Raw genomic sequence first — 27,398 nt, 5'->3', positions numbered from 1 at the left:
TTTCTCGATTACAAAGAGGGCACACGGACTTAATATAATACACAATAAAATTTCTAATAGCTAATAAAGGGATAGTATATGAGTAGTCCCACCACCTGAAACCTCTTCCAAGAACATGCGCTACACCCTGTGTGGTTATGGCCATTTGTAAGCAAACCGTTGGTGGCCGACTGGCCGGTGGCGGTGGTTGGACAATTTTGGCATTGAGGCGACTCTCTTGGAGGGAAGTTTTGGACATTTTCCCTTTCACTCATTGACTATGAAGTGCCAATATCTCCACCAATTCGATTCTATTGAAGCAGAACTCGACAGATCTTTGTAGTTCAATGAACAAATACGAGCATGGCATTTGATTCTACCAAACACAAAGCTTGGTATACAAGTTATTTCCGGTACTGTCATGCGGTTATGGGGGCAAATCTTACAAACAAAAATGCTTTTATTTCCACCCTTACAATACATGTAGTACACAAACTCTCATACTACTCATATTCTATTTCAATAATTGTTCAATACGGCTCCAAAGAATCAAATAAATTCTATAAATAACAATCCTCACGCCCCAAAAACAATGAAGCCAAAATGGGCGAAAGAGAGATTGAATTTAGTTGAACAAAAGAGATCCGAGAGCAACTAGCAGTAAAGCTGGTGATACGACGTAAGAGGTCGTGGTGGAGGATGGAATCAGAACTGGACGGACTCCTGTGGGCATTGTTGGGGTCCCTGAATCTGTCGGGGGAGATGGCGGGGTAAGGAATGGTGTCGTGTCTGCTTCTGGCGCCAGAGAGGGTGTCTCAGCTTCTGGAACAGAAGGTGATGCTGCTCGAGAGTAAGAACAAGAACACAATTATAAGAAATGTAGCACAGAGCAAATCGGTTTTGTTAGAGATCAGAAAATCAGACCAACCCATTCGGTCTGGGGCCCGACTTACTTTTCTGGGCCCACATTAATACTCTAAATTGGGTAACTAAATCTTATTAAACATATTTCTCTGCCTCTATCTCTTAATATCTTTCATATTATCTTTAAAATATTCTCATGATATATATATATATATATATATTATATGGCAAATACATCTATTTGTTATTTGTTATTAAATATTCTGCACAGATTACGATATTCCGATATAAATATCTCGGGACTCCTATAAATACCGACCAAGAACCCCTAAACCCTCTTAGCACACTCCCGTTCTTTCCCTTTTTGCAAGTCACTCGAGGCTCGTGATTTGCAGGTGATTAAGGTCCAAAAAACCAAGATCCTGACAGGTATTTATTTATGTGGGAGTGGATGGACTAATTCGAACTGACTGAGCAATTACCTCGAGGAGTGTCAGCAGATTTCGGAGGACGGGTTGGTCCAAGAGCTGCAGGACCTGAAATAAAGAAGGAAACATATTCAGCATACTGAATCTGCTATTCATGTGAATGGGATATAAGAAATTTGCTTAGTTCTATGAACTTGGATCAGTCGTGTAGTGATGATGATATAAGAAAATGTTCTGATTTGAAAAGAAAATTTACCTGGGGCAGGAAGGGGAGCAGCAGAGGCTGCAAATCAAGGAGAAAACGACTTTCCATCAGCAATTTAGTTCCAACATCTGTAGATGTACCTCACAGCAAATCAATTTACGAGCTATGTCACCTTTGCATTGGAGGGGCACTCCGGTCTTTTTACAAGCGCGAGGGAGAGAGATGGCGAGTGTCCGGTTGATTGGAATTCGGAAAGGGACGTTTCCAGTAACAATCAGGCACAAGCAATCCATCCCGCTGCCCATGAGGGACTTGAGGGAACTGCAGCATTCAGAAGTCGGGGAAGGCGAAGTCCCATTTGGGCTGCTGTTTGTCACAAAATTGATGCACGGAGTGAAGCTCGAGATCATTGAAGAAGTGCATGATGTCGTGACCTGACAGTTCACGGGACTAATGGAGATTGCCAATGAAGCTAGGAATAAAGCCGAAATGAAGCGAGGCGGTGCAGCAGAGAACTCCATTGTATTTTATTCTCGAAGGACTTCGAAGTAGAGAAAGTTTTGTGGATGATGGAGATCGAGTTAGAAAGTTTTCGAGTTGAGAGGGAGAGAGTGGAAGAAGACATATATATATATATATATATATATATATATGGAGTGGTTTGTGGAGGGAAAGCAGGGAACGGAATTTGAAGTTGGTGTTGGAGATCAACTACCATATAACTAACTTCAGTGTATGGAAGGCAAGTGTTAAAGCATAGGTGAAGACTGGTGTACTGGTGTTCTAGTGGACCCCAGATGTTGACTTTGACTTTGGTGGCTTTTGATTGGTTCTGTTCTTCATGCTCTGCCCGGAGCAGCCTTTACATATTGCAGCAATATCTCTTGCCTAATGCGCAATTTCGCTCGTATATTTTGTGCGATGTGATTGACCAAACATATTGGTATGAGAAATATAATGCGATGGTTATTTATGCATTTGTATCAGACTTTTGATTCGAACTACTGATTTAAATAAATAAATACTGGAGGTCTTTCTCACTAAAAAAAAAAAAAACACTTATTCTGTTTGCATATTTCAATGGCCTGGTGTTGTACTGAATTGCCTTAATTTTGTGTACAAATTATAACCCGGGTTACCTTCTTTCTTCTTTCTGGCATTTATGGTGCTGATTCATACGAATTCAGAATCCGATTAGTAGTCTTACTTGATGAGCACCTTTTTTTTTTTTACTCATAATTATATGCCTCCAGTTACTCACAGTAGGTGGCTAGCCAGAACAGAGGCATGAAGATCACTCCCACTAAATACCTTGAGCACATTATTTATGGCGTATTACTGTCGCATGAATTCGCTGTCTTAGCAGAATTTTGAATCGATGAATCTGCTGTTAAGCCCCATTGATGGACATGACTTAGATACTCTGCACTTTGAAAGGATTGAGCCAGCATCATCGAGGATTATAGGGTCCTCCTTGTACTAATTTCATTTAAAGATGACCCATGCTTCTTTTAGCTGTACTGTTTTTGCAGCGAGTCAATTGCCCTTCAACTATGCAGAGAATGTATTGTAATAGACTGCATCTTATGTCCTTTCGTTTGGACTTCTTGATCTTTCTTTGCGAGTATATTATAGTATTGCTTCTTTTATTCAGTATGACTTACTGAAAATTGATTTCGTGATACTTGATGAAGTCGTATAACTTTTTCTTATTTTTTCTACTGTCCCCTCTATGAATAACTATCGTTTTACCTCTTTGAAATCATATTATCATGTCCTTTTTTTTTTCTTTTCCCATATTAGCTAATTCTTTTGTTGCTTTAATTTTTATTACCTATGTTTTATTCCCTAATTTCATGTAAAATTCTCCGTTCTGCTTGTCATACTGGGCCTGAATTGCTTGACTTGAATTGTGGGTTCTAAAAGGATTTATCTCGACAGGCTGGAGGTTGTAATGATGATTTCCTCAAAGGCCGAAAGCACCTCTTTCACAAACCTACCGCAACGAGGAGATGAAGGGTACTGTCTCGTGGGGGGCCTGTTCCGGGCGAACTCCAAGCCTACGGATCGTGAAGTAGCGATCCATTAGCAGCTTTTGAGACAAGCTTAGAAGCATCAAGAGGACGTAATAAAAGACGAATTTCCTCGATAGGGATCTAAATACCCAATTTTTTTTGCAGACTTGGTTGAGCAGAGGAATTGTCAACGTTGTGCAGATCAAGGAAGTGGAGATTGACAGCAAACCCAACTCCCAAGTACATAGAACTTGGAAGATAGAGAAGGCATCTATATACATAGATCAGTGGTAAAACTTCATTAAAAACCAAGAAATATTTACAATATAGAGGCCACTTACCCAAGCAGTCCATCAAATAAGCAACAAACCATCCCCAAAGGGATATAATATAACTCAATCTCCCCTAACCACATTCAGTTAGCTAATGATTTAGCATAGACAGAATGTAAAAGCTTCAAAGAAACGCTAGGAAGAACCAAAATTCATTCTTTCACCTCAACTAGAATTTGTTGTATGAAACTGATATGGACATTGCCTTCTTCTTGTAGATTCTTGCATTTCGTTCACGTCATATTTAATATATATAATGCGTCCAGAAAAGTTTCAAATATATTGTGTCAAGTTTCGTGCCTTTGATGGATGATATCCATTGCAACTCTATATGCCAATGGAGGTAAGGTCTCTGTACTCCAATTCGAGCTAGTAGACTTCTCCATATTGCTTGTGTAACAGCGCAGGGATAGAACAGGTGATCACGAGACTCCAAATGACTACTGTAAAACTCACACTTTGTAGTTGCAACATCAACTTTTCACTTTACCCATCTGTCCTTAATACTTAATCTAATGAGCACACATAACCAGATAATAAAAGATGATCTATGCGTATCAGGGGCGGAGCCAGAAATAAAGTTCAGGGGGGCAAATTAAAAGTTTTGAGACAAAAGTCAAATGTTAGAATAATTCAGGGGGGCAATGATGTTTTTTTGGGGCAAAAATTGAAATTTTTATAAATTTGTATGTAAAATTTCCAATAAATGGAAAAGTCAGGGGGGCAATTGCCCCCCCTGGAGCCTTAATGGCTCCGCCCCTGCGTATGCCCATCAAACCAAATTGCACCCACCCATTGCACTTTGCGTCCTCTTGGCCTAAGGCGGCCCCAAGCGCTGGAAGCAGAGTATTGTCCAGATCACGAGGTGTCCAGACCGCAACATCTTGCGCAACAAGTTCTGCTTGAATAGCCAAAGCATGAATGGACGTAGGTTGGAGATCTGAACTTCTCGGCCAAACCCAGCTACCATCAACCAACACTGCACTAACTGTGGCATGCCGTCCTATATTTGGGAAACACTTGGTTGCCCTTTCACCGTACTTAATCAAAGGTCCTATAGGCAGCCGGGGATCAAACCAAAAAGATACATTTGCATTCGAACCAATTTTACAACTGACATAAGGCAAGAGCATATGTCTTAACTGTAGCAATTTCTGCAAATTCCATGAACAATAACTAGGAACTTTCAATGACACATATTTCACCAGGCATCTATATTGAGAGACAGTCGTCAGAAGTTTAAGCTTAGGCATAATAACTAGGCCCAAATACATAGAATTAATGCAATGCAATAGGCAGGAAATAAAGTTATGTAAATAAAAATTATGAATTGAGTAAAACAAATCATTATACAAAAATAAAATTAAAAAGTTACATCGGATTAAAATTATGTAAATGTGGCTATCATATAAATAAATTATGATCAATTACCGATGAAATATTACATCGACTTATTTGGCGAGTCAAATTTTAGGACTTGTTGAAATTATGGAAGTAAAATTTTATCAGATACATCAAAAGTTCAAGGATTAAAGTATGAATGAAAAGTTATAATTTTTTTTTATTAAATACATATGTATATATAGTTCTAGAAATTTTAAAAAATACATCTGTGTATATAGTTCTAATTAGTTATAGGGTTTATATACTTCATATATAGTGGCCTTCCGAGATCACAAATTCAGTCGCAGCATAACACGACTGTATTATATTTCAACTGTGGAGGAACCGAGTCAAGGGAATGGAAAGCTAAGGGTGTGTTTGTTTTCGGAACAATGTTCAGCTGAACTCAACTCAACTCCAGTTATCTTCAATTCAACATCACAATTATTACTTTTTTATTTTTTAAATATTTTTAACCATTCAATTCAATTTTTTATATTAAATTCTATCAACTATTCATTACTTTTTCACAATTCAACAACACAATTATTACTTAATCATTATTTTCTCTCAATTATTTATTACTTTTTCACACTTTTTTTTATAATTCAACAATACAATCATTACAAACCAATTAAAACCAAAACTGAACTGAACTCAACTCTCAATCCAAACACACTCTAATTGTTCTGATAAATTTGTTCTGATAAATTTCTTTTGGATGTGTCCAGTAATTGTAATCTGAGTAATCTCTTCTCTTTGGCTTCCAATTGATATATTCCATTATTGGTCACCTCCTCGGGATGTCGATGTTAATTATAACTCATGGACGTGAACAAGTCTACAGTCTGTGGGTTCTCGATATTTAGTTACTATGTGGTCATGGTTAACCGTTCCCTCCAAATTCTTTTTCTTTCAAGTTCGAAGCAATGTGGCGCTCCTGTAATTTTAGGGCTAACACCTTAAGGATTAGGTTTATTCATGGGGTTGCCTATAAGTTCCAGCCACGACATGGAGTCGGAAAATTATCAAAAGAAGAAAAGGAATACATGTGTGTGTGATGGTTAATCAAAGACTTCGACCAGATACTAAAGAAAACTAAAGAAAGACTAGACCTTAAGAGGTCTTTCCTTCTTAATTAGTACCTTTTTTCTTTTGCCCTTCATTCGTTTTGGTCTTGCACCTTTGATTGATTTTTTGTATTAACCATTTTCTTCGATTTTCTGTCAAGAAAAAGTCCATTTTTGGTTCTCGGTGGCAAACATTGGTCGCTAATTGGTCTTTCTCTTATAGTGTCTTGTGCTGGTCGTCTTGGGCAATATGCGCACTAGTCATCTGTTGAACATTCTTTGCTCTCTTCTGGCGTAGGTTGTCGTGAACTGCATCTCAACCATACTGTCGCTTGGAAAAACTTAAACCAAACAGCATCACTTCGAGGCATAAATAAAGGCCGCTGTTAAATCCAGAATAGGAAAAGTTGCCAACTCTTTTGTACTGATACATTCAAATCAATAGAGCGTCGATTTAACTTTCATACGAAGTAAATCTACCAGATTCAGTTTAATCTGCTGCTCGAAGAATTCGTAATGCAGTGCTTCCACAAAGCTTAGGGCTAGCACCTCAAGGATAAGGTTGATTTTATGGGATTGGTAAATTCTACACCGCAAGACACGGAGTGGTGAGAATCATTAAGAGAAGAAAAGAGACTAACATGTCATGGATGGTAGAGACTTGGAAAAATACCAGGGTCTCTTAAATTTATTTGAAAAGTCAAAAAACTCAAAAGAAGATATAGATAACACATCTTCTTATAATATATCAAAATTTAAAATTAAAAGTTGGAAAAATGAACTATCACAAAATTACAAAATTTACAAATATATCAAATATATTCTAAAAATACTCTAAAATATTATAAATAAAAACATTCTAAAAATATTTTACGGATAATTGAATTTTATTGGAAAATAGTCATTTAAAATTAACATTTCTAGAAATTGATAACTATTAAATAATACTAAAAATTTAAAACTGAAATGTTCTAGACTTAATTCATAATAAATGAAGAGTTTTAGAAAATCTCATTGAGTAATTTGTGCATTTATTTTTGTTTGAACAAAATAAGGTTATGAGCAATTTTACCTCTTCAATAGGAAAAATCACTTTCAAACTGATCAAACCGCTATTTTTTTTTTCTATTCATTCATCTCATCTTGATCTCCCTTACCTTTATATTTCCTGTACTATTGTTGAGTTCTCTTAACATATTATTTATGTGATGATGTGATATTATTTAAAATTATAAAAAGTTTGACAAATATTATGTTGATTATATATTTTGTTAAAAAATACTTGCTTAGGTAACTAACCTTAGACAATATTAGAAATGGAGAAACTCATGAAATATATAAAGTTTGAAAGCTCAAATTCAAAAGATATCTGATCTTAGAAAATTTTAAAATTATTAAAAGCTTGAGAAATATTCTGTAGATAGTATATTTTGTTTGAAAATACTTGTTTTTTCAGTGTGAACTCAAGTATCCGGAAGTCCAATTGGTCATTGACTAATCCAGTCGAGCCGGGGTCGGCAATTAAGAGGTAAACCTCTCATAATATAAACTTTTCCATTTACAAGACTCGAACTCGAGACATGCTTAGGGGAACAAACGTCAAATTGCTTGAACCAACTCATATTTGTAAAAAAAATTCGTAAATTTAAAAATACTTATTTAGATTTAAGCTATCATTTGAAAATTGAAACATTTTAAAATATGTTATACAAATAAAAGTGAAATATTCATAAATCTAAAAGATATGATGAAAATATTCAAAAATAAATGACCAGTCCACAAATTTTAATCCAGTAACAATTATTAAAAACTCAAAAATTCAAATATATCTTTAAAATATATTATACACATCAACGTGAAAACATTTTAAGCTCCGTTTGACTTCGCAGTTAAAATCACAAAAAATTTAATTTTAATTTTAACTCAACACACTAGACAATTATTTATCATTTTTCATAATCAAAATTAAAATTACTTTAATTTTGAAACCAAACGCACCATTAAGGCATGAGATATCAGGTTGATCCTTCTATTAAGTTAAAGAATTTGCCTGTTTGAAACAGTGTTAAACTTAGTTCAACTTTACTACAAACTTTTTAAAATTTCAGAACAACCCATATTTTTTTAAATTTTCCAATTTTGCCCCAATCCTTCTCGTTTACTGTTCATCTTCCTCTTCTTTACCCCTCCACTGTTCATCGCCCCGAACCCGCCCTCTACTTCGACTAGGCGAGATCCGCCCCGATCACGCCGGTTTAGACTTCGATTGGGCTTCGAATCCGGATCGATTGGGCTTCGACACGGACACCAGAGCTTCGATTAGGCTTCGACACGAAGAAGAAGCGGATGATCTGAAACTTCGACACGGACACCAGAGCTTCGACACGAACACCAGAAGAAGAAGTGGATGATCTGAAACTTCGACACGGACACCAGAGATTCGATTGGGCTTCGAATCCGCGCAGAGGCCAAAGCTCGGATTCTGTTCGGAGACGGAAATGGACGCCGCCGGTTTAGACTTGGCTTTTGGCGACTGTACGACCGGCTCGATGGACCTCTACATTTGCTCGGGAGGTGCTTAGGAGGAAGATAAACAGTGCGATGATCGACTTGAGGAAGAAGATGAACAGTGCGGTGATGGAGAGGAGAGAGGGGAGCTGGGGGCAAGTTTCTAAAATTGAAAAAATTGTGGGACTATTATTCAATTTTAAATAACTTAACTTTGCTCCATTAAGGCCTGAGTGTGAACGCTTTTTGATCAGATTTAAGAAATTCTGCTCGCTTTTGATTGAGCTTTTCTTTTCGTTGTGGAAGGCCAGAATTTCCTTTCTGTCTTTTGCTGCTCCTAACTTTACAGTTTACAGGCTCAAGTCGGAAGAAACTTTTATCGCTGAACAAATTGAATGATTTAAATTGGACAAAATTGGAAAATTAGAGCCAGATTAGCGAAATTCGACCACTTGAAACAGGTCAGGGGTACGTGCCAACTTCATTTCGCTTTAATATTAGGGATGCTGATCGTGCATCACGATGGAATGTCATTCAGATCAATTAATTATTGACTCATGGGATTGTGATCCTATTTATTTTGCCGTAACAGATGGGCCAATAGAAACGCCGGATAAAATCATATAGAAACATTTATCTGGGAATTAAAATATTTGTTGCCCACGTCCGACTTGGGGTTTGATTGGGCTGTTTCTCCGACGAACTAATAACATATAAGAAGCGTTTTTACATACCCAAGCCTAGCCACTCGGGTGGTTACAAAATGTCATCCTGCAAATGGCTGAAGCTCAGAATATGCTGCGTTTGATTTATTAGTGTGATTTTAGAATCATGATTTTGATTTTAACTCAACACACTACACAACAAAAATACACGTTTTCCAAGTCAAATTTTTAATCTCATCTCATTTGTCTTTTTCCACAATCAAAATCAAAATTACTTTAACTCTGAAATCAAACACATCCTTGATATCATGATCACGAAATGTCAGGCCATTTTGGGGTTGGCCCAAAAGAGTACTCCGGAGCATGGGAATGGCTCTTCCGTGCTAGCATGGACAGAAAGTAAAGGCCATTTTCGGGACCACGCGAAGCATCTTTTTTTGGATAAGTAGATCTATAGGAATACAAACTGGAGATAAGGACAGTTTTTAGTCAAGTTCAGCTACGAATTGTGAGACATCAGGGGGGGGGGCCCGTAGAGGCAATCGTATGATTATCTCTTGTAATTAAGAATCAATGGCAGCTCCATGGTTGGCCGGAGTAGTTTGAATTTTCCATTCCACCTTTGCCAAGAGAAAATTATTGGTCAAAATGATTGGATTCTGGAACAGCAAAAACAAAGACTTTAAAGACCTAATTGGGGCTCGTCTTGCCTTCTTTTGGATTCTACTCTACACACTTTTTCCGGTATAGTAGTGCCTTTCCTATAAAAATAATTTAGCAGTAAGAGATAGGATTATTATATATATAGATTACAAAATTAGTTGGTGGCGGGCTATCATTCAAAAGCATCACATGCATGCATTAAGGCCACTTGCTAAAGTCTTCCATGGAAAAATGTCGGGTTGGATGGATGGATGGATGCGTCGTTTGAGCCTCCAAACGTAGAGTTTATTCCCTTTTTTTTTTTTTTTACGTAGGTAATGAAAAGAAAACAAATATAAATTTTCAAAAAATCCATGAATGGAAGAACTTTATATCCCTTAATGGGTCGATTCAGCTCGAACTTGATTTGTCAAATCTCATTGTATTTTCGAATATCATGGTGCACGCTGGAAAAGAATTCAAAAAAGCTTGATTAATTTATCTCGAACGCGTGTTTCAAACAATTATATTTGTGCATCTCGTGAAAGTTATTTGGGCTATTCTATTAAATAATATATACTGGGTAGAGCGGTCCCCATCCTTCGGTGAGCAGAGTACTGAGTTTATAAAATTAATTACCGGAGGACTTTCCTAGCAGACTAAACTGAGTTCCATAGTTCATCGGTGGCCACATTCCGTCTCTCCCATCCAGAATCCGGCTGCACGTATGTAGAGCTGCAAAGTAAAAGGGATTTTACCCCTGGATTGGTCGAAAGTCCATGGATTTCCGGATATCAAAATACATTAAAAAAAAAAAGAAAGTAAAAGGGATTTCCATTTTGGAAAGATATGCCGTATGAGAGTCTCTCCCTTGCAACTGGCAAAATGGGTTGGTGATTCATTCAGAAGCAACTTGCATATGGATAGTGGGCGGCAGCTAGAAATTACTATTACATGGAGAAAATTTTCGATGGATGCTTTGTTTCTACTTGGATGGTCGTCTTTCATGGGATGGCCCATAGAATTGGGCCCGCCCAAATGATCACTCGTGTTATAGTCGCAAAATGAAAAAATATTGCTGTTATATATCTCAATTATTATATTGGTAATTTAGTACTGCTATTATAAGTATGTCTATGATGGCTATAAATATGAGTACATACATATATGGTAAATATCGACCTCGATCAGGCTGAGCATCAATGTCATTTTCGATTAGCTCGATGCCTCTTCTCGCACTCTCACTTCTTGTCATAGGGACATTGAGGTATGCTGCCTGTGCTGGTTTCCCAAATACATCCTGCATCGAGGCCGAGAGGGAGGCTCTTCTGAAATTCAAGCAGGGTTTAGTCGACAGCTCCGGTCGCCTCTCATCATGGACTGGAGACGACTGCTGTTCGTGGATGGGAGTTGGATGCAGTAAGACAACAGGCCACGTCTCGACGCTCGACCTTCGAAGTCCATGTGTTATGTCCGACATCCATTATGATTTGATGATCGACCCGGTATTGGAGTACGGGGACTGCAGTTTGACAGGTAAGGTACATCCTTCTCTAATCGAGCTGCGGCACTTGACGTACCTTGACCTAAGCTGGAACAACTTTTCTCATACTGAAATTCCCGCATTCCTTGGTTCCCTCCGAGATTTGGTCTATCTCAACCTCTCCAATGCATGTTTTACTGGGAAGGTTCCACTTCACCTTGGTAACCTTTCTAATCTGCAGTATCTTGATCTGAATACCATTCTCGGGTACGACTATAGTTCCAGTGCCGTAACTGTCGATAACCTGGAATGGCTATCAAACTTGTCGTTTTTGAAACACCTTGATCTGTCCGGCGTCACTGTCAGGAACGGCCAAGGTTGGCTGCAGTCAGTGGGCATGCTTCCTTCTCTTCAGCACTTGGGGTTAGCGGCCTGTTTTCTTCCAAACGTTGCTCCCACTGTGCATGTTAACTTCACTTCGCTCGAGTTCCTCGACCTGAGTGACAATGCTTTGGGTTCCACAGTTCCTTTTTGGCTGCTCAACCTAACCTCCATCAGACATCTCGATCTTTCTTCTAGTTTTCAAGGAGACCTCTTCTTTCCCGCTGAGATTATCAATAATAACAAACAGCTCGCTTTCCTTCATCTGTATAACAATCCAATGCAAGGCGAACTGCCAAAGAATCTCAGCAGCCTCTGCGACTTGTTTGCTCTGAGGTTGTCCTTTAACTACTTCACCGGAGATATTGCTACCATACTGGCCAATCCTTCCAGCTGCTTTCAAGATAAACTGAGATTCTTAGATCTAGGCTGGAACAATTTCAGCGGTAATTTGGGCAATGAAATCGAGCACTTCAAGAGTCTAGAGTACATCGACCTTGCCAGCAACTCCATCGAGGGTCCAATTCCAGAATCTCTAGTTCAGCTATCCTCTTTGAAGTATTTGAATCTTATGTATAACAAGTTGACTGGTAGTATTCCAGAAGGAATTGGACTGTTGTCGAATCTAGTCGGCTTAGAGTTATCTTACAATCTCTTGAGTGGAGTACTGAACGAACATCACTTGGTTAATCTCACGAGCTTATCTTTACTGGAGATATCATCAAATGATTTGGCAGTTGATATCAACCCTACATGGGTTCCTCCATTTCAACTTAAGTTTGTGAGCATGTCAAACTGCAAAGTCGGGCCTCAATTTCCTTCTTGGCTTCGATCACAGAGGAACATCTCAATGCTAGCTCTGTCCAATAGCAGCATATCGGATGCCATCCCTGACTGGTTTTACAGCAGTTCTTCAACAATTCAAGGTCTGGATTTGTCGAAAAATGAGTTGATTGGACAAATTCACGAAAGATTTGGTGATATGATGCCAAAATTACGCGACATAACTCTTACAAGAAATCACTTAAATGGCAGCATTCCCATTTCTCTGTGCAAGATGAAAGACTTGTTCGCGCTTGACCTCTCAAACAACCAGCTATCCGGAACACTCCCCGACTGTTGGAAGAGCTTAGGACAACTAGATGGAATAAACTTGGGAAACAACAATCTCAGTGGCCAGATTCCAACTTCCTTGTGCTCCCCACCGCTCACATTTCTGGGACTACCCGATAATGACTTCCATGGGATTCTTCCAAGATGCTTGAGCAATATGACTTCCTTGCGTGTGCTTGATCTGAGTCGAAATGAATTTTCTGGTCGGATTCCCTCCTGGATTGGTCAAATGTTTCAGTTAAGTGTGCTGAATCTTGAGTCCAATACCTTCAATGGGGAAATTCCTAGGGAAATATGCCAACTTGCAAATGTCCGGGTTTTAAGCCTAGCACAGAACAAGCTTTCAGGAGTCATTCCACTCTGCTTTGACAACTTAACCATCTTGGCTGACCCAAAATCTGCCATTTTTGGGTTTTACGGGTTCGGAGTTGAGGTGAACACTAAGAGCATAACCCAATTATACACCACCACACTTCAATATCTGTTCTCTGTTGACCTTTCAAACAATGGGTTAAATGGCCATATTGTAGGAGGGTTGATGCAGCTCTACAACCTTCAAAATCTGAACTTATCAGGGAATAACTTCGAAGGAAGAATCCCTTCAGAGATTGCTAATCTGAAGATGCTGGAGTCTCTTGATTTATCGGTCAACCAATTCTCGGGTCCCATTCCACAGAGCTTATCTGAGTTAAACTTCCTAAGTTATCTGAACCTGTCCTTCAATCAACTGTCTGGTAGGATTCCCTCAGGTGCCCAGCTAAGTACATTAAAAGGAGACTCCTATCTCGGAAATGATGGACTGTGTGGGCCTCCGCTTTCGAAGAATTGCCCAGGAGATCATGAGCAGCCTGATATTCATAAACAGATTGATGATGATTCAGAAAGCGAAGATGAGTTCTATACTCGTTGGTTATACGCAGGCATTGCACCGGGTTTTGCCACGGGATTCTTAGTGGTCTGTGGCTCATTATATTTCAAGCGCTCTTGGAGGCAGTCCTTCTTTCGTTGGTCAGACAAAATTCTCACACAGCTGCTAGTGATGGTAGAGATTAATATAGCTCGGCTACGGAAGGCTTCCTGAAAATGCAAAAACAATCAAATCGGGTGAGTCTGCTTCTTTCTCACTCCCTTCACTATTCACCAACCATAGCTATTGTAGAAGGTACTTGTAGTTGCACTCTCTCTCTCTCTGTTTTTTTTTTTTGGCTGTAGAGGTATGAATTCAGAACCCTTGGTTTCATTTCGAATCCAATCCCATAGCTACTGCCTTTTAGTTCAATGTAACTAGAAACTTTGAAATATCCTTTTGGACTGATTCGATTATTTCTTGATTTAGTGATCATTTCTCAATAGCATGCCATCATTTCGGGAAAAATCACAGTGAACCCCAGTGGTCTAAAGCAAAAGTATTTTCGCATGCCATGTTTATATTAAGACTTGCACCCGGTATTTAGTTTATGACTCATTTCAGATACTTGACCGTGATATGAAAGCATTGAGTATCTAAAAGTCTTGACTGATACCAGGGCTTTCGGACATAATTACGAATGTAACATAGACACGTTTTCTTCTTCAGTTGGGTGCTTTAAGAGCAACTTTCAGTCCACAGAAATGTACTAACTATTGATATCTCTTATCTGATAATTCAGCAATAAAAATGATGTCCAAAGTGAAGAGATGGTTTCATGCGGAAGGAATTCTGACCCGTGGAAGATTCCAGCAACTGCACAGTGGGATAATCATCATGATGTAATATTGTTTAAGGTTTTCTGTATAAGTGAGCAAGTGGGAGCTTCTCTCGTGTTCTATTGATGTATAAGTGTCAATAACCTCGACTTCCTTTCCAATAATCAAGCTCCAATTGAGGACTGGTGCACTGGTAGTCGAGTGGCTCTGACTTTGGTGGCTTTTGATTGGTTCTGCTCTTCATGCTCTGCTCAAAGCAGCCTTTATATATCACAGCAAGGCTCGTGCAGTGTGATTAGCTGAGCATAATGGCCCGAGAGAATGCAATAAAACAGTTCTTTCGTGTATATATGCATATACTATAGTTTACTGTTAAATCTCTCAAACTCTCACTCTCTTAGTGTTTCTCAAAATCACTTACACACATAGAGGGAGAGGAGAACAAAGGATAACTGTGAGAGAGAAGAAAACTTCATTTTCTTATCACCACTGGACTCCGGTAGAAAGCTTAAATACAACATGACCATAACTGCACTTAACGTGCAAAAACAAAAACTCCTAAACATATGCTAACTGAATCCTTAAAAATAGCAACTAAGGAAACAAACAAAACTGACATTTGACCAAAAAGAAAAACAACACAACAGCTCTGATGCATTTATCTCCAACACTCCTCCTTGGATCAGTAGCTGTTGCACAAACCAATCTTCTCCCTTAGAAACTCAAACATTCCAATCAGAAAGAACTTGGTGAAGATATCTGCAAATTGGTTTTTTGTTCTGCAATGCACTAGCTTCACTTCTCCAGTTTGCTTGATCGTTCACGAACACATCAGTGCTTCCTTCTTCCACAATCTGAACACCATTGCATGCTCTAGGAGTCTCCTTCAGTCCATAGACTTTCTCCTCCTGTTTGTTCATAGAGCCATCAAGAACGAGTTTTGTCTTGGGCTCTATAAAAGCCAACTCCTCCTTCATTTTATCTATCCTTTTTAGATGGGCTTTGCCTTCTTCACATCTTGCAGATTCTAAAATAGCAACTTTGCAACTCCAACTTTTGTCTGCAATGGACCTTCTCCCTTTAACAGATTGATCATCATCCACCTTAGACTTCATCTTCAGTGGATCCAAAGAAAAAGACTTATTCTTCATTGGAATTTCAAATAACTTATGACCCTTTGAATCAAAAATCAAACAATTTTTCTCCTCAAACATCACCTTGTATCCTTTCTCTACAAGCTGACCAACACTCAACAAACTTTGAGCAATTTTAGGAACATACAAAACCTCAGATATCAGTTTTGTACCAACACAACTTTCTATTTGGACAGTTCCTTTACCCTTCACTGCCAAATACTCTCCATTCCCAATTCTTACTCTTTCTGTTATTGATCTATCAAGCTCCCTAAAGAGCTTCTCATCACTTGTCATGTGGTTAGTACAACCACTATCAACAAGCCAACAACCATCTGAAACACTTGAGCTAAAACAAGAAGCAACAAAGAGTTGTTCTACCTCTTCTTCAACTGCAGTTTGTGCCTCACCTTGCTGCCGAGTCTCCTCCTCCTTGCAGATGATCTCAGCATGCCCCAACTTTTGACACTTCCTACATCTCATGTCCGGCTTCCTCCAACATTTATAGTGTGGATGATTTCTCCTTCCACAATGCTGACAAGGAGGATGATTTCCCCCTTGGTTGCTATTCGATCTTTCTGCTGCAACAATTTCATAAGCATTGCCATATAACTTCTTTCCTTTTCCACCAAAACTTTGCTGTATTTTGGCTTGCAAAGCTCTTTCAATCATTCCTTCTTCAGCAATCCCTTTTCTTCTCATCATACTTATCTGCTCTTGAGCCTGCAAAGCACTAAGAACTTAAGCAAGTTTGATGTTTGAAAGTTCCTTAGTGTTCTCCAATGAAGCAATAGTTGCCTCGAACCTTTCTGGTACAGAAACCAAAATTTTTTGCACTAGCCTATCATCCTTCATATCAGTTCCCAGCACTCTAATCTTGTTAGCAATCTCCACAAGCTTATCAGCAAAATCCTTCACGGTCTCTCTCTCTTTCATCTGAAGCCTTTCAAATTCTCTCAACAAATTTAACACTTTCATACCTCTAATCTTCTCATCTCCTTCATATTCTTCCTTCAAGTAATCCCAAATAGCTTTTGCTGACTCAAGCCTCATGATTCTGGTGAAAACGGTGGGTGACACAACAGCATAAAGACACGATTTTGCCTTTGCCTTCCTGGTCTTCTTCTCCTTGTGCAGCTTGATCTGAGCCATGGTTGGATTGTTAGGAAGGGGAGCCACCTCGTAGTCTTCTTCCACCGCTTCCCACAAATCACAACCTTCCATAAAAGCTGTCATTTTAATAGCCCATGCTTGATAATTCTCCCCATCGAACATTGGTGGTGCCATGGCAGAGAATCCACTCGAACCTGCCTCCATCTTGCCTTGAACTTCTATGGATGCAGTCAAAAACACTCGATCAACCTCACAAGTCTTTCACCCACACAGGTCCCTTAAGATCAAGGGTGCTCTGATACCACTGTTAAATCTCTCAAACTCTCACTCTCTTAGTGTTTCTCAAAATCACTTACACACATAGAGGGAGAGGAGAACAAAGGATAACTGTGAGAGAGAAGAAAACTTCATTTTCTTATCACCACTGGACTCCTGTAGAAAGCTTAAATACAACATGACCATAACTGCACTTAACGTGCAAAAAACTCCTAAACAAATGCTAATTGAATCCTTAAAAATAGCAACTAAGGAAACAAACAAAACTGACATTTGACCAAAAAGAAAAACAACACAACAGCTCTGATGCATTTATCTCCAACATTTACACATTTTCCGCTATCAGTACTTCTGAATTTTCCCAAAGGAAAATTGAATCCATCGATGTTAACCAGCATCGAGGTCAAGATGGCAGCCCTTCATGAAGTCAGAAAGGTCTCACAGGAGAAAGAAAATCCAATCATCTATCATTATGCGCCGCAGAAGATCGTTTTGGAAAGGAATAATAATCTATATTCAGCAGAATTGGCCTTATCTCGAAACTTGATCACCAGAAATTAACACGACACCACATTCAGGTTGAACTTTGAAGGATAACTCTTCCCAATGAATTGCGGTTTGAGGTATCAGGTTGATCCTTCTATTAAATTAAAGCATTTTAAGGCCTGAGTGTGAATGTTTTTGATCAGATTTAAGAAATTCTGCTCACTTTTAAGCTTTACATTTCTTTGTGGAAGGCCAGAATTTCCTTTCTGTGTTTTGCTGCTCATAACCTTACAGGCTCAAGTTGGAAGAAACTTTTATTACTGAACAAATTGAATATTTTATATTGGCCAAAATTGGAAAAGTAGAGCCAGATTAGCGAAATTCGACCACTTGAAACTGGTTAGGGGGTACGTGCCGACTTCATTTCACTTTTATATTTGGGATGCAGATCATCATCATGATGGAATGGCATTCAGATTAATTAAGTATTGGGTCACGGGATTGTGATCCTATTCATTTTGCCGTAACAGATGGGCCACCAGAATCACCAGATAGAATCATATAGAAACATTTATCTGGGAATTAAATATTTGTTGCTCTCATCCGACTTGGGGTTTGATTGTGCTGTTTCTCCAACGAACTAATAACATATAAGCATTTTTACATTGTGTATACTGTGATTCCATAGTCCACCTCAGTATCCAGCAATCTCCCCTCTGTGGTGTGTATTGTGTCGCAGTTATGTTACTTGGACAAAATTGATTTTAGGATGTGAACAAGTCTACAGTAAGTCAATCCCCCAAATTTTCTTTCTTTTAATTTTAAGATAAGGTAATGCTTCTGCAATTGTAGGACAAACACCTCAAGGATAAGGTTGATTTATGGGGTTAACAACTCCATCCCATAATACGCGGAGTTGGGTAAAACATCAAACGATGGGCAAGGATTGCTGTGTGAAATTTGTGTGAAGGCGTGCAAGGATATGCCCAAAAAATAAAGAAGACTAGAACTTAAAGAAGTAATTCCTTCATGGATGCTAGTGATTGACTTAATGCCGTAACGTCGAGGTACTAGAATACTGGCACTTCTTTCCTACGAAAGGTAATCCCTATGAAGTCTTTCCTTCAAGCACATTTATGGTTATTCAAGTGAGTTTTACTATACGTATAAAAAATTGTATTTACAACGCGTTTGCTATATCTTTGAAGTACTTTTTAATTCCAATAATTAACAAGTAATTTTTTTTCTATTTTCATTACATTAACTCAAAAGCATATATTCCTACTCAAGTGAGTTTTACTATATAAAGTTTACGAATGTACAAACTGATATGAAATATAATTTGAGAAAAATTAAATTTTGCAGATTCACTGTTAGGCTAATAATATAGCGGCAAAAAGAATTATTATTGATGTTACATAAATTACTACAGTAGTACTACTATTGCTCTTACTAATATTATTTGCATCGCGGCTATAAATATGAGAGCACAAGCACATATGGTAAACATCGATCTCGCCTGGGGCTGACCATAAATGTCATTTTCGATCTCAATGCCTCTGCTCGCACTCTCACTTGTGGTCATTGGGACATTGAGGGTATGCTGCCTGTGCTGGTTTCCCAAATAAATCCCTCATCGAGGCCGAGAGGGAGGCTCTTCTGAAATTCAAGCTGGGTTTAGTCGACAACTCTGATTGCCTCTCATCATGGACTGAGGATGATTGCTGTTCTTGGATGGGAATCGGATGCAGTAAGAGAACAGGCCACGTCTTGACACTTGACTTTCGAAGTCCATGTGCTATGTCTGACATCCATTATGACGTGATGATTGAACCGGTACTGGAGTACGGGGACTGCAGTTTGACAGGTCAGGTACATCTTTCTCTAATCGAGCTGCTGCACTTAAGGTACCTCAACCTAAGCTGGAAAAACTTTTTGTACACCGAAATTTCGGCATTCTTGGGTTCCCTCTCAGATTTGGTCTATCTTAACCTCTCCAATGAAAGTTTTTATGGGAAGGTTCTGCTTCACCTCGGAAAGCTTTCTAGTCTGCAGTATCTTGATCTCAATATCATTATCGGGTACAACTATAATTCCAGCGCCATATCAGTCGACAACCTCGAGTGGCTATCAGACATTCCTTCTTTGAAACGCCTTGACCTGTCTGACCTTACTGTCAGGAACGGCCAAGGTTGGTTGCAGTCGGTGGGCACTCTCTTCAGTTTTTGGGGGTTAGGGGGCTGTTTTCTTCTAGACGTTGCTCCCACCATGCACGTTAAATTCATTTCATTTGAGTTTCTCGACCTAAGTGACAATGCTTTAGGTTCCACGGTTCCTCTTTGGTTGCTGAACTTATCATCAGACATCTCGATCTTTCTTCTAGTTTTCAAGGAGCCCTCTTCTTTCCCGCTGAGATTATTAATAATAACAAACAGCTCGCCTTTCTTCATCTGTATAACTGTTGTTGATTTTTGCTCTGATACCTCTATTGTAGATAAGTGGACAAAAAGAAAAAATTGCAGAGAAAAACTGAAATTTTGGGGAAAGGAACATTTTTAATTTATACGTCAGAACTGCATATATATATATAGACTTGATAACTTCTAACTGCTGAACAACCTCAGCGCCCGTTTTGTCCACTAACCAACCACTTAGTCCACTAAACGACTTCTTGGTCCACTGACCAACTACTTAGTCCACTAAATGGCTGTTTGGTCCAGAAAACCAGCAACAAATAGAACATACTTATCTTAGAAAAAACAACAATTAGTTATCCCTAAAAAATAGGACTTGACCAAACCGAATCAAAGACATCAAAAGACACAAAGAACATCATCTCTGAGGCAACATCCAACATACTCCTCCTTGGATCAGCTGCTTGTGAGACCCGGCACTTAATTTTCAACATGCATGCATATACATATATTTACATATGTTTATATATTATATAATATACTGATATGTGGCTGGAGGAAGGGAAAAAAAGAAGAGGAAGAATAAATTGGCATGGGCTCCACGTGTTTTAAACAACCCTTTTCCACCGCATGCATCTCAGTTCATTTGTTCCTTTCTTTTCCTTCTTTCTCTGTGTTTTATTTCCGGCTGGGGAGGACGAAGGAAAAACACAGAGAGAGAGAGAGAGAGAGAGAGTTGAGTCGAGAGGACACAGTGGAGAAGAAGAAGAGGAAGGATAGGTTCAGGGGAGTCTTCTAGCTGAGTTTTAGTTCTGTTCAGGCAACAAAGAACAGAGCAAAACAGGACTTAAGATAGTAGAGAGACAGCGAGAGAGAGAGTGACGATCTGAGGTGACCAAAGTCGAAGAGGAAGAGGGTCAAGATTGGAGTTCTTGATTGTAAGTTGATATTCCCTACCCTAGACACCCTTGTTCACTGAGTTTAGACGTAGTTCGGCTTTAATCGGTCTAGGATTCTATCTATTGCCAAATTAAGTAGTTCGGCTTTAATTTTGTTCTCCGTGGTTATTCATTCTTTAATATTGAGTTTCATGTTTTCTGTGGCTGATGAATCCTTTTTAGAGTAGAGGTTGGTGGGGTTGGGGATAAATGGGAATTGAAGTGTTCGGTCTTGAGGCAGGAAGCGAATCTCTTGATTGAATTGAGTATGTCTCCAATGCATATATGTACTCTTTGGCTGAGTTTGACTTGCTCTGATTGAGAACAATGTGCGTATGAAATTGATTTGGGAATTTATTATACACTATGGTGATATTATGTGGTGGATTGAGTGACTAAGCTCTTGCTTATTAGTATTTTATAATAAAGGAAGTACTTAGAATTACTTGTACCCTCTGCTTGAACTTGGCTAATTGAATCGGTCATCCGTTTGATATTATTTGCAACATATCCTAAGTTGATGTGATTTGAGAAATACATATGCATATCATTTTGCATCGTGCCCCATTTGAAGAGTTAATCGGAACCCGAAAGGGATAAGTAAAAGAACTTGTTAATTATGAAAGTCTTATATTATAGCTACATAAATGAAGGAACAAGCAAGTTGAACTGACATATATTTATGCTCTTATTTGGTATATAATCTAACCTTTATGCTTGAACTTAATAGGGGCCAAGGAGACCGAGACCATACATCCTGAAGGCTCGACTCAATAAGATAATTTTGGGAGTTCGGTGAATACTCTACTCCATAATAGAATGCGGTTATATTCGGGGTAAATATATGAAAGTGCATTGAGTTAAGATTAATGAAATTAAGAGAATACATGAATCTAGATGCTTATTTGTTAAGATGAAGGTAAGTGAAATTCAATCATTACGATATAGTGTGGTTACTGTTGTTGTGATGGCTGTGAGACCGCTGATCCGGCGCGATATAAAAATGGATGCTAGATCGCTGATCCAGCAGGATATAAAGGGACTCTAGACTGCTGAACCGGCGGGATACAAAATGGACACTAGATCGTTGATCCGGCGGGATATAAAAACGGATGCTAGACCGTTGATCCAGCGGGATATAAAAGGGATGTTAGACTACTGAACCGGCGTGATACAAAATGGACGCTAGACCGCTGATCCGACGGGATATAAACAAGGACACTAGACCGCTGATCCGATAGAATATAAAATGGACACTAGACTCCTACCGCCGGAGAATAATAGGCGGCCCCTGCTTGTGGTAATGAATTTGAGGAGTTGGAGATGAGGTGTGCGGGGTTACGGTACCGTCATAACTCTGTTGCGAGGGAATGCGACCTCTATGATTGTTAAATTGTTGAATAAAAATTTCATTTGAGTTTACTGATGTTAAATTGGATGTTGGTACTAAAATTGATGTAGGTAAGATATGTTGTTATTTAAATATTTTGGTGGTGAGTTGAGTTATATAAAGTGATATAGAATGTGAATTTAATACTTCATTTTCTTATGGAATTTAGTACTCATTGAAATGCAACTCATTGAGATGCAACTCACCTCCTGCATATTTCTTGTTACAGATGAATTAGAGGCTAGACTAGCTATATCGGAGGACTTTTTGGACTTCGGGGATCATCGTGGAAAATTTGTAGCTAGACTTGTATAAATAGTAGGTATTAAGCTATGTATAGAATGTTCGTGAATAGTTACGATCTGAAAAATTTTATTTAGTTGTTCATGGGTGGTTTTGAAAAACATGCTAGAAGTTACTTTGAAGATTTGATATGCTCTTTCGATATAAATATGACGTGGTTGGCTGGGATAGATGTAGTTGAGAGTTTATGGAATTGTTTAACTGGTTTAAATTTGGTAAAATGGATATCGTGATACTCTAAAGGAAACTTTGTAGGATTTTCGGGTTGTGACACTGCTGCTGCAAACTTCAATCTTTCCTCAAACTGCTCGAACCTTCCAACTTGAAAAGACTTGGTGAAAATATCTGTCAGCTAATCTTCTGTTCTGCAATATACTAGCTTCACTTCTCCACTTTGTTGTACTTCTCGAAGAAAATAATACTTGACCTTGAAGTGTTTGGTCCATCTTAGAATAAACCCGTATAACATGGAGTGTTGATTCACTCAAGCTTTTTCCATAGCCTAAGTTCAGCAAGTGTTCATCCATTTAGCTGAATTGTGTTGGTACACGAAAAACTTTTAGTTGCTCAACATAAATCTCATCTTGAGTGACCCCATTTAAGAAAATAAGGTCACCATTAGTTTGGCTTTGGTTTTTTTCACTAAGCCATCAAGATTTAGTTTTGTCCTGAAGTCTCACTTGACTCCAATCGCCTTCCTGTCTTAAGGCTTTTCCACCAGCTCCCAAGTCTGGTTCTTCTCAATCATGGATGGCTCCTTTTATATCCATCTTTGATCTCCCTGAGCTTCTTTATATCTTACAGGTTCCGGAACAGCCACATTGCATCTTTAGTGTATATCTGCAAGTGACTGTGTCCCTTTGACTTGTTGATCATCCACTAGCTCATCAAGCTTCATCTCCAGTGGATTCAAAGAGAAGCTTTTACCATGCATCTTAATTCTGGGTAACTCCTGACCAATTGAATCAATGATCAGACACTTTCTCTCACCTTTCTTCTCTGAATCACAACAGAAGAATGTCTCATTCATTATGTATGGTCTGGATTGCATATTATTCTAATTCTAATACATATACATTATATTCTATATATTAGAATTTCTTTTTTCTAAATTTTGGAAGATTCGAATCGAATTATTAAATTAAGAAATTATTATTATGAAATGAAATTCTATTTATTTATTTAATTCTATTTAGACTTTGTTATAGATGACATAAAGTCATGCAATAAAAGAGTAGTGATAAAATGAAAAGTAAAAAAGGAATGGAATTAGCTTAGTAAAAAAACTGTAAAAAAAATATTATTTGAATTCAAAAAAATGATATGAAAAAAAATCTTAATATACTATCTAATTAAGATATTAATTATTCATAAACATCTAAATGATAAATAGATCAAAATTATATATCGCTATATTAATTATCAGTATATTAGTAGTTGTATAATCATTAGATTCTAGAATATTATTGGAACCTTTTTCAACAAGTTGGCCAACACTAAGTAAATTCTGATCAATCTCAAGAACATACAAAACTTCATATATCAGTTTTGCTCTTGTGTAGCTCTCAATGGCTACTATTCCTTTCCCTTTCACAAAGATATACCTTCCATTTTCAATTCTGGCTCTTGTTGTTACCGACCTCTCAAGGTCCCTTAACAGCTTCTCATCACTTGTCATGTGGGTTGTACAACCACTATCAACAAGTTAACTATCAATTGAAGCACAAGAGGTGAAACCAGAAGCAACAAATAATTGGTCTACCTCTTGTTGGACTATAGTGCCTCAACTTGATGCTGAGTGTCTTTCTCCTTACAAATGGCTTCAACATGTCACAGCTTGTGACACCTTCTGCACTTCATATCAGGCTTCCTCCAAGAATTGTAGTGTGGATGGTTCCTTCTTCCACAATGCTGATTGGGAGGAAATCTTCCCCCTGTGTTGCTGCTTGAAGCATTTGTATTTCCTTCACTCACAGCAACCTCAAATGCACTGCCATTCCGTTTCTTCCCTTTCCATTTCTTCCCTTTTCCACCATAACTCCGCTGGACTTAGGCTTGCAAAGCCCCTTCTACACTTCCTTCTTGCCTCACCAATCTCCTTTGCTATTGTGCCTGCAAAGCACTATGCAACTCTGCCAGCCTACTAGTTAACAAATCTTTGGTGTTCTCCAAAAAGGCAATGGTCGCCTCAAATTTTTTAGGTAGAGAGACAAGGATCTTCTGCACCAGCCTAGAGGTCAATGCCTAGAATCCTCACATTGTCTAAAATGTCAGTCAATCTGTCAGAATACTCTTTGAGGTCTCTGACTCCTTCATCTGCCGTCTCTCGAACTCTCTTATCAGATTCAGCATTTTCATGCTTTTGATCCTTTATACTCGGCTTTAAGGAAGTCTTATATAGCTTTGGCTGAGTCACACGCCGTGATTCTTCTAAAGATGGTTGGGGAAACAACAGCATACAAACATGATTTGGCCTTTGCTTTCCTAATTGTCCTTTCCTTATGATACTTGATATGGTTCATGGTTGGATTGTTAGGAAGAGGATCAACATTGTAGTCTTGTTCCACAACTTCCCACAAGTGGTAACCCTCCGAATAAGCTTTCATCCTCACAGCCCAGGCTTGATAGTTTTTCTCCATCAAACATTGGTGGAGCCATGGCTGAGAAGCCACTCGATCTTACCTCCATCTTTCCTTGACTTTTATGGATGTAGACAAACCACTCAAATCAATCTCACAAGTCACTCGATCAAACTCAGAAGTCTCTCACAGGTCCCACAAAGATTAGGGGAGCTCCGCTACCACTGTTTTTGATTTTTGATCTGATACCACTGTTGTAGATCAGTGGACAAAAGGAAAAACTGCAGAGAAAAACTGGAATTTTGGGGAAGGGAACTTTATTATTTAAATGTCAGAACTGCATATATATAGAAACGATACCTTGTAACTGCTGAACAACCTACACGTTTTTTCCACTGACCAATCACTTAGTCCACTAAACGACTTCTAGGTCCACCAACCAACTATTTACTCCACTAAACGACTATTTGGTCCACAAAACCAGCAACAAACAGAACAAACTTATCTTAGAAAAACACAACAGCTAGTTACCCTAAAAAAAGGACTTGACCAAACTGCCTCAAAGACATCAAAACACAAAGAACATCCGCTCTGAGACAACATCGAATAATAACAATTCCATGCAAGGCGAACTGCCAAAGAATCTCAGCAGCCTCTGCGACTTGTTTGCGCTGAGGTTGTCCTTCAACTACTTCACCAGAGATATTTATAAAATACTAGCCAATCCTTCCAGCTGCTTTCAAGATAAATTGAGATTCTTTGATCTGGGCTGGAACAATTTCAGTGGTAAACTGGCAATGAAATCGAGCACTTTAAGAGACTAGAGTACATCGACTGATAAGAGAGGATTTGTCCATGAAATGGGTAAAATTTAGACTCGGTTTTATGTTGTTTTCATGGTATATGATGCTTGGATGACGATTTATAGGAAAATTGTCCAAGAAAAGAATTGAAGGCAATTTGATGCATGTTCGGGATGAATTGGAGACCATTGAAGTATCTAGATGGAACTTGCAAGGATACAAGGACTTCTGGTTAGTGGTGCACCACGTGCACAACCGATCCGAGAGGGAGTTTAGAATCAATTCTCGATTTATTTGCAAATCTTAGAATTCCCTTTCAGTTACAATGGGAGTTTTTTAGGAAATCTTTAAGATATGTTCATTATTTGTTTCCTATTTTTGAGGGAGATATAAAAACCTATGGATCATTTAGGTTTAGGGTTTTTTTTTTTTGCTGGAAGTTTAGTTTTCTGTGGAGAGAAACTGGGAGAGGAGGCTGGCGGCTGCGGAGTGTTCCTCCAACGATCATCAGTTTTCATGGATCCCTGCATAGCCATGCGTGGCTAATTTGTTTCGTTTGACTTGAGAACGGAAACCTCACGGTTTGGTTGTGAGGAGCAGGTTTTAATATTTCGATTTCAGCACTTATTTATTCTTGGATGTCATCGTTACAAGTATTCTGTCATGGTTGTGAATAGGATATTTGTAAATTAGCTTATCGACGACTACTACGGTGTTTGTAGAAATCGATTCGAAGCAAGACTAATTAGGAACAAACGGTAGTTGCTGCCCTAATTGGTTAGAGAATGATAGGACGAGTCAATTAATTGATGAATCAATTAATCGCTCAGGTTAAGGCATCCTTGCGCTTAAAGCTGTCGCTTAGTTAATTAGGGAATCGGTTGATACCTTGTTAACTAGTTGATGAACTTACTAGTTAGACGGTGTTTTGACTAGTTAGAATTTAGATGCTAGTTGATTCCTTGCGGTCGCGGGAATCGAATCTTAGCTGCTGAAATTTACATTCTGATGCTTCTATGATCAACCAAACGCTAGGTGGTTTTCGAACTCAAGTCATACGTCTCTCGATTATTGATTACTTACTCTCCCTTGCACTTTTAAATTGTTTTTGCTGCAATTTAGTTTCTTGATTATCAAAATTCCCCTATCGTTACTTTGCTAGCTCATTGGTTTAGAGAATCTTTTAGCCTCCTTTGGGATTTCGACTCG

At 38.5% G+C, this 27,398-nt stretch overlaps 4 protein-coding genes and 1 long non-coding RNA gene across 5 annotated transcripts; 3 read left to right on the top strand and 2 right to left on the bottom strand.

Moving 5' to 3' along the window:
• Positions 1-322: 322 nt before the first annotated feature.
• Positions 323-2,084, bottom strand: LOC116197066 (non-specific lipid-transfer protein-like protein At2g13820). The gene is made up of 4 exons (XM_031527080.1): positions 1,649-2,084; positions 1,528-1,554; positions 1,326-1,379; positions 323-819 (listed from the first exon to the last, which is right to left on the bottom strand). Exons 1-4 carry the CDS (start codon positions 1,995-1,997, stop codon positions 605-607), a joined length of 645 nt encoding a protein of 214 aa, XP_031382940.1. The 5' UTR covers positions 1,998-2,084; the 3' UTR covers positions 323-604.
• Positions 2,085-11,251: 9,167 nt separating this feature from the next.
• On the top strand, positions 11,252-14,935 carry LOC116197945 (receptor-like protein EIX2). Its single transcript, XM_031528227.1, has 2 exons — positions 11,252-14,172; positions 14,718-14,935. Exon 1 carries the CDS (start codon positions 11,294-11,296, stop codon positions 14,147-14,149), a length of 2,856 nt encoding a protein of 951 aa, XP_031384087.1. The 5' UTR covers positions 11,252-11,293; the 3' UTR covers positions 14,150-14,172; positions 14,718-14,935.
• A 1,693-nt stretch (positions 14,936-16,628) lies between these two features.
• Positions 16,629-17,204, bottom strand: LOC116193898. The gene has a single exon (XM_031522641.1). It carries the CDS (start codon positions 17,202-17,204, stop codon positions 16,629-16,631), a length of 576 nt encoding a protein of 191 aa, XP_031378501.1.
• Positions 17,205-19,562: 2,358 nt separating this feature from the next.
• LOC116193897 (leucine-rich repeat receptor-like serine/threonine-protein kinase At1g17230) lies at positions 19,563-20,321 on the top strand. The gene is made up of 2 exons (XM_031522640.1): positions 19,563-19,953; positions 20,257-20,321. Exons 1-2 carry the CDS (start codon positions 19,563-19,565, stop codon positions 20,319-20,321), a joined length of 456 nt encoding a protein of 151 aa, XP_031378500.1.
• A 538-nt stretch (positions 20,322-20,859) lies between these two features.
• On the top strand, positions 20,860-23,361 carry LOC116195101. Its single transcript, XR_004154579.1, has 3 exons — positions 20,860-21,114; positions 21,845-21,950; positions 22,734-23,361. It is a non-coding gene; the product is annotated as an uncharacterized LOC116195101 (long non-coding RNA).
• The last annotated feature ends 4,037 nt before the right edge of the window (positions 23,362-27,398 follow it).

The sequence above is a fragment of the Punica granatum genome, chromosome 2, assembly GCF_007655135.1.
Source record: "Punica granatum isolate Tunisia-2019 chromosome 2, ASM765513v2, whole genome shotgun sequence".
Classification (NCBI taxonomy): domain Eukaryota; kingdom Viridiplantae; phylum Streptophyta; class Magnoliopsida; order Myrtales; family Lythraceae; genus Punica; species Punica granatum.
The sequence above is the reverse complement of the archived record's forward strand: the minus strand, read 5'-3'. Positions and strand labels throughout refer to the sequence as shown.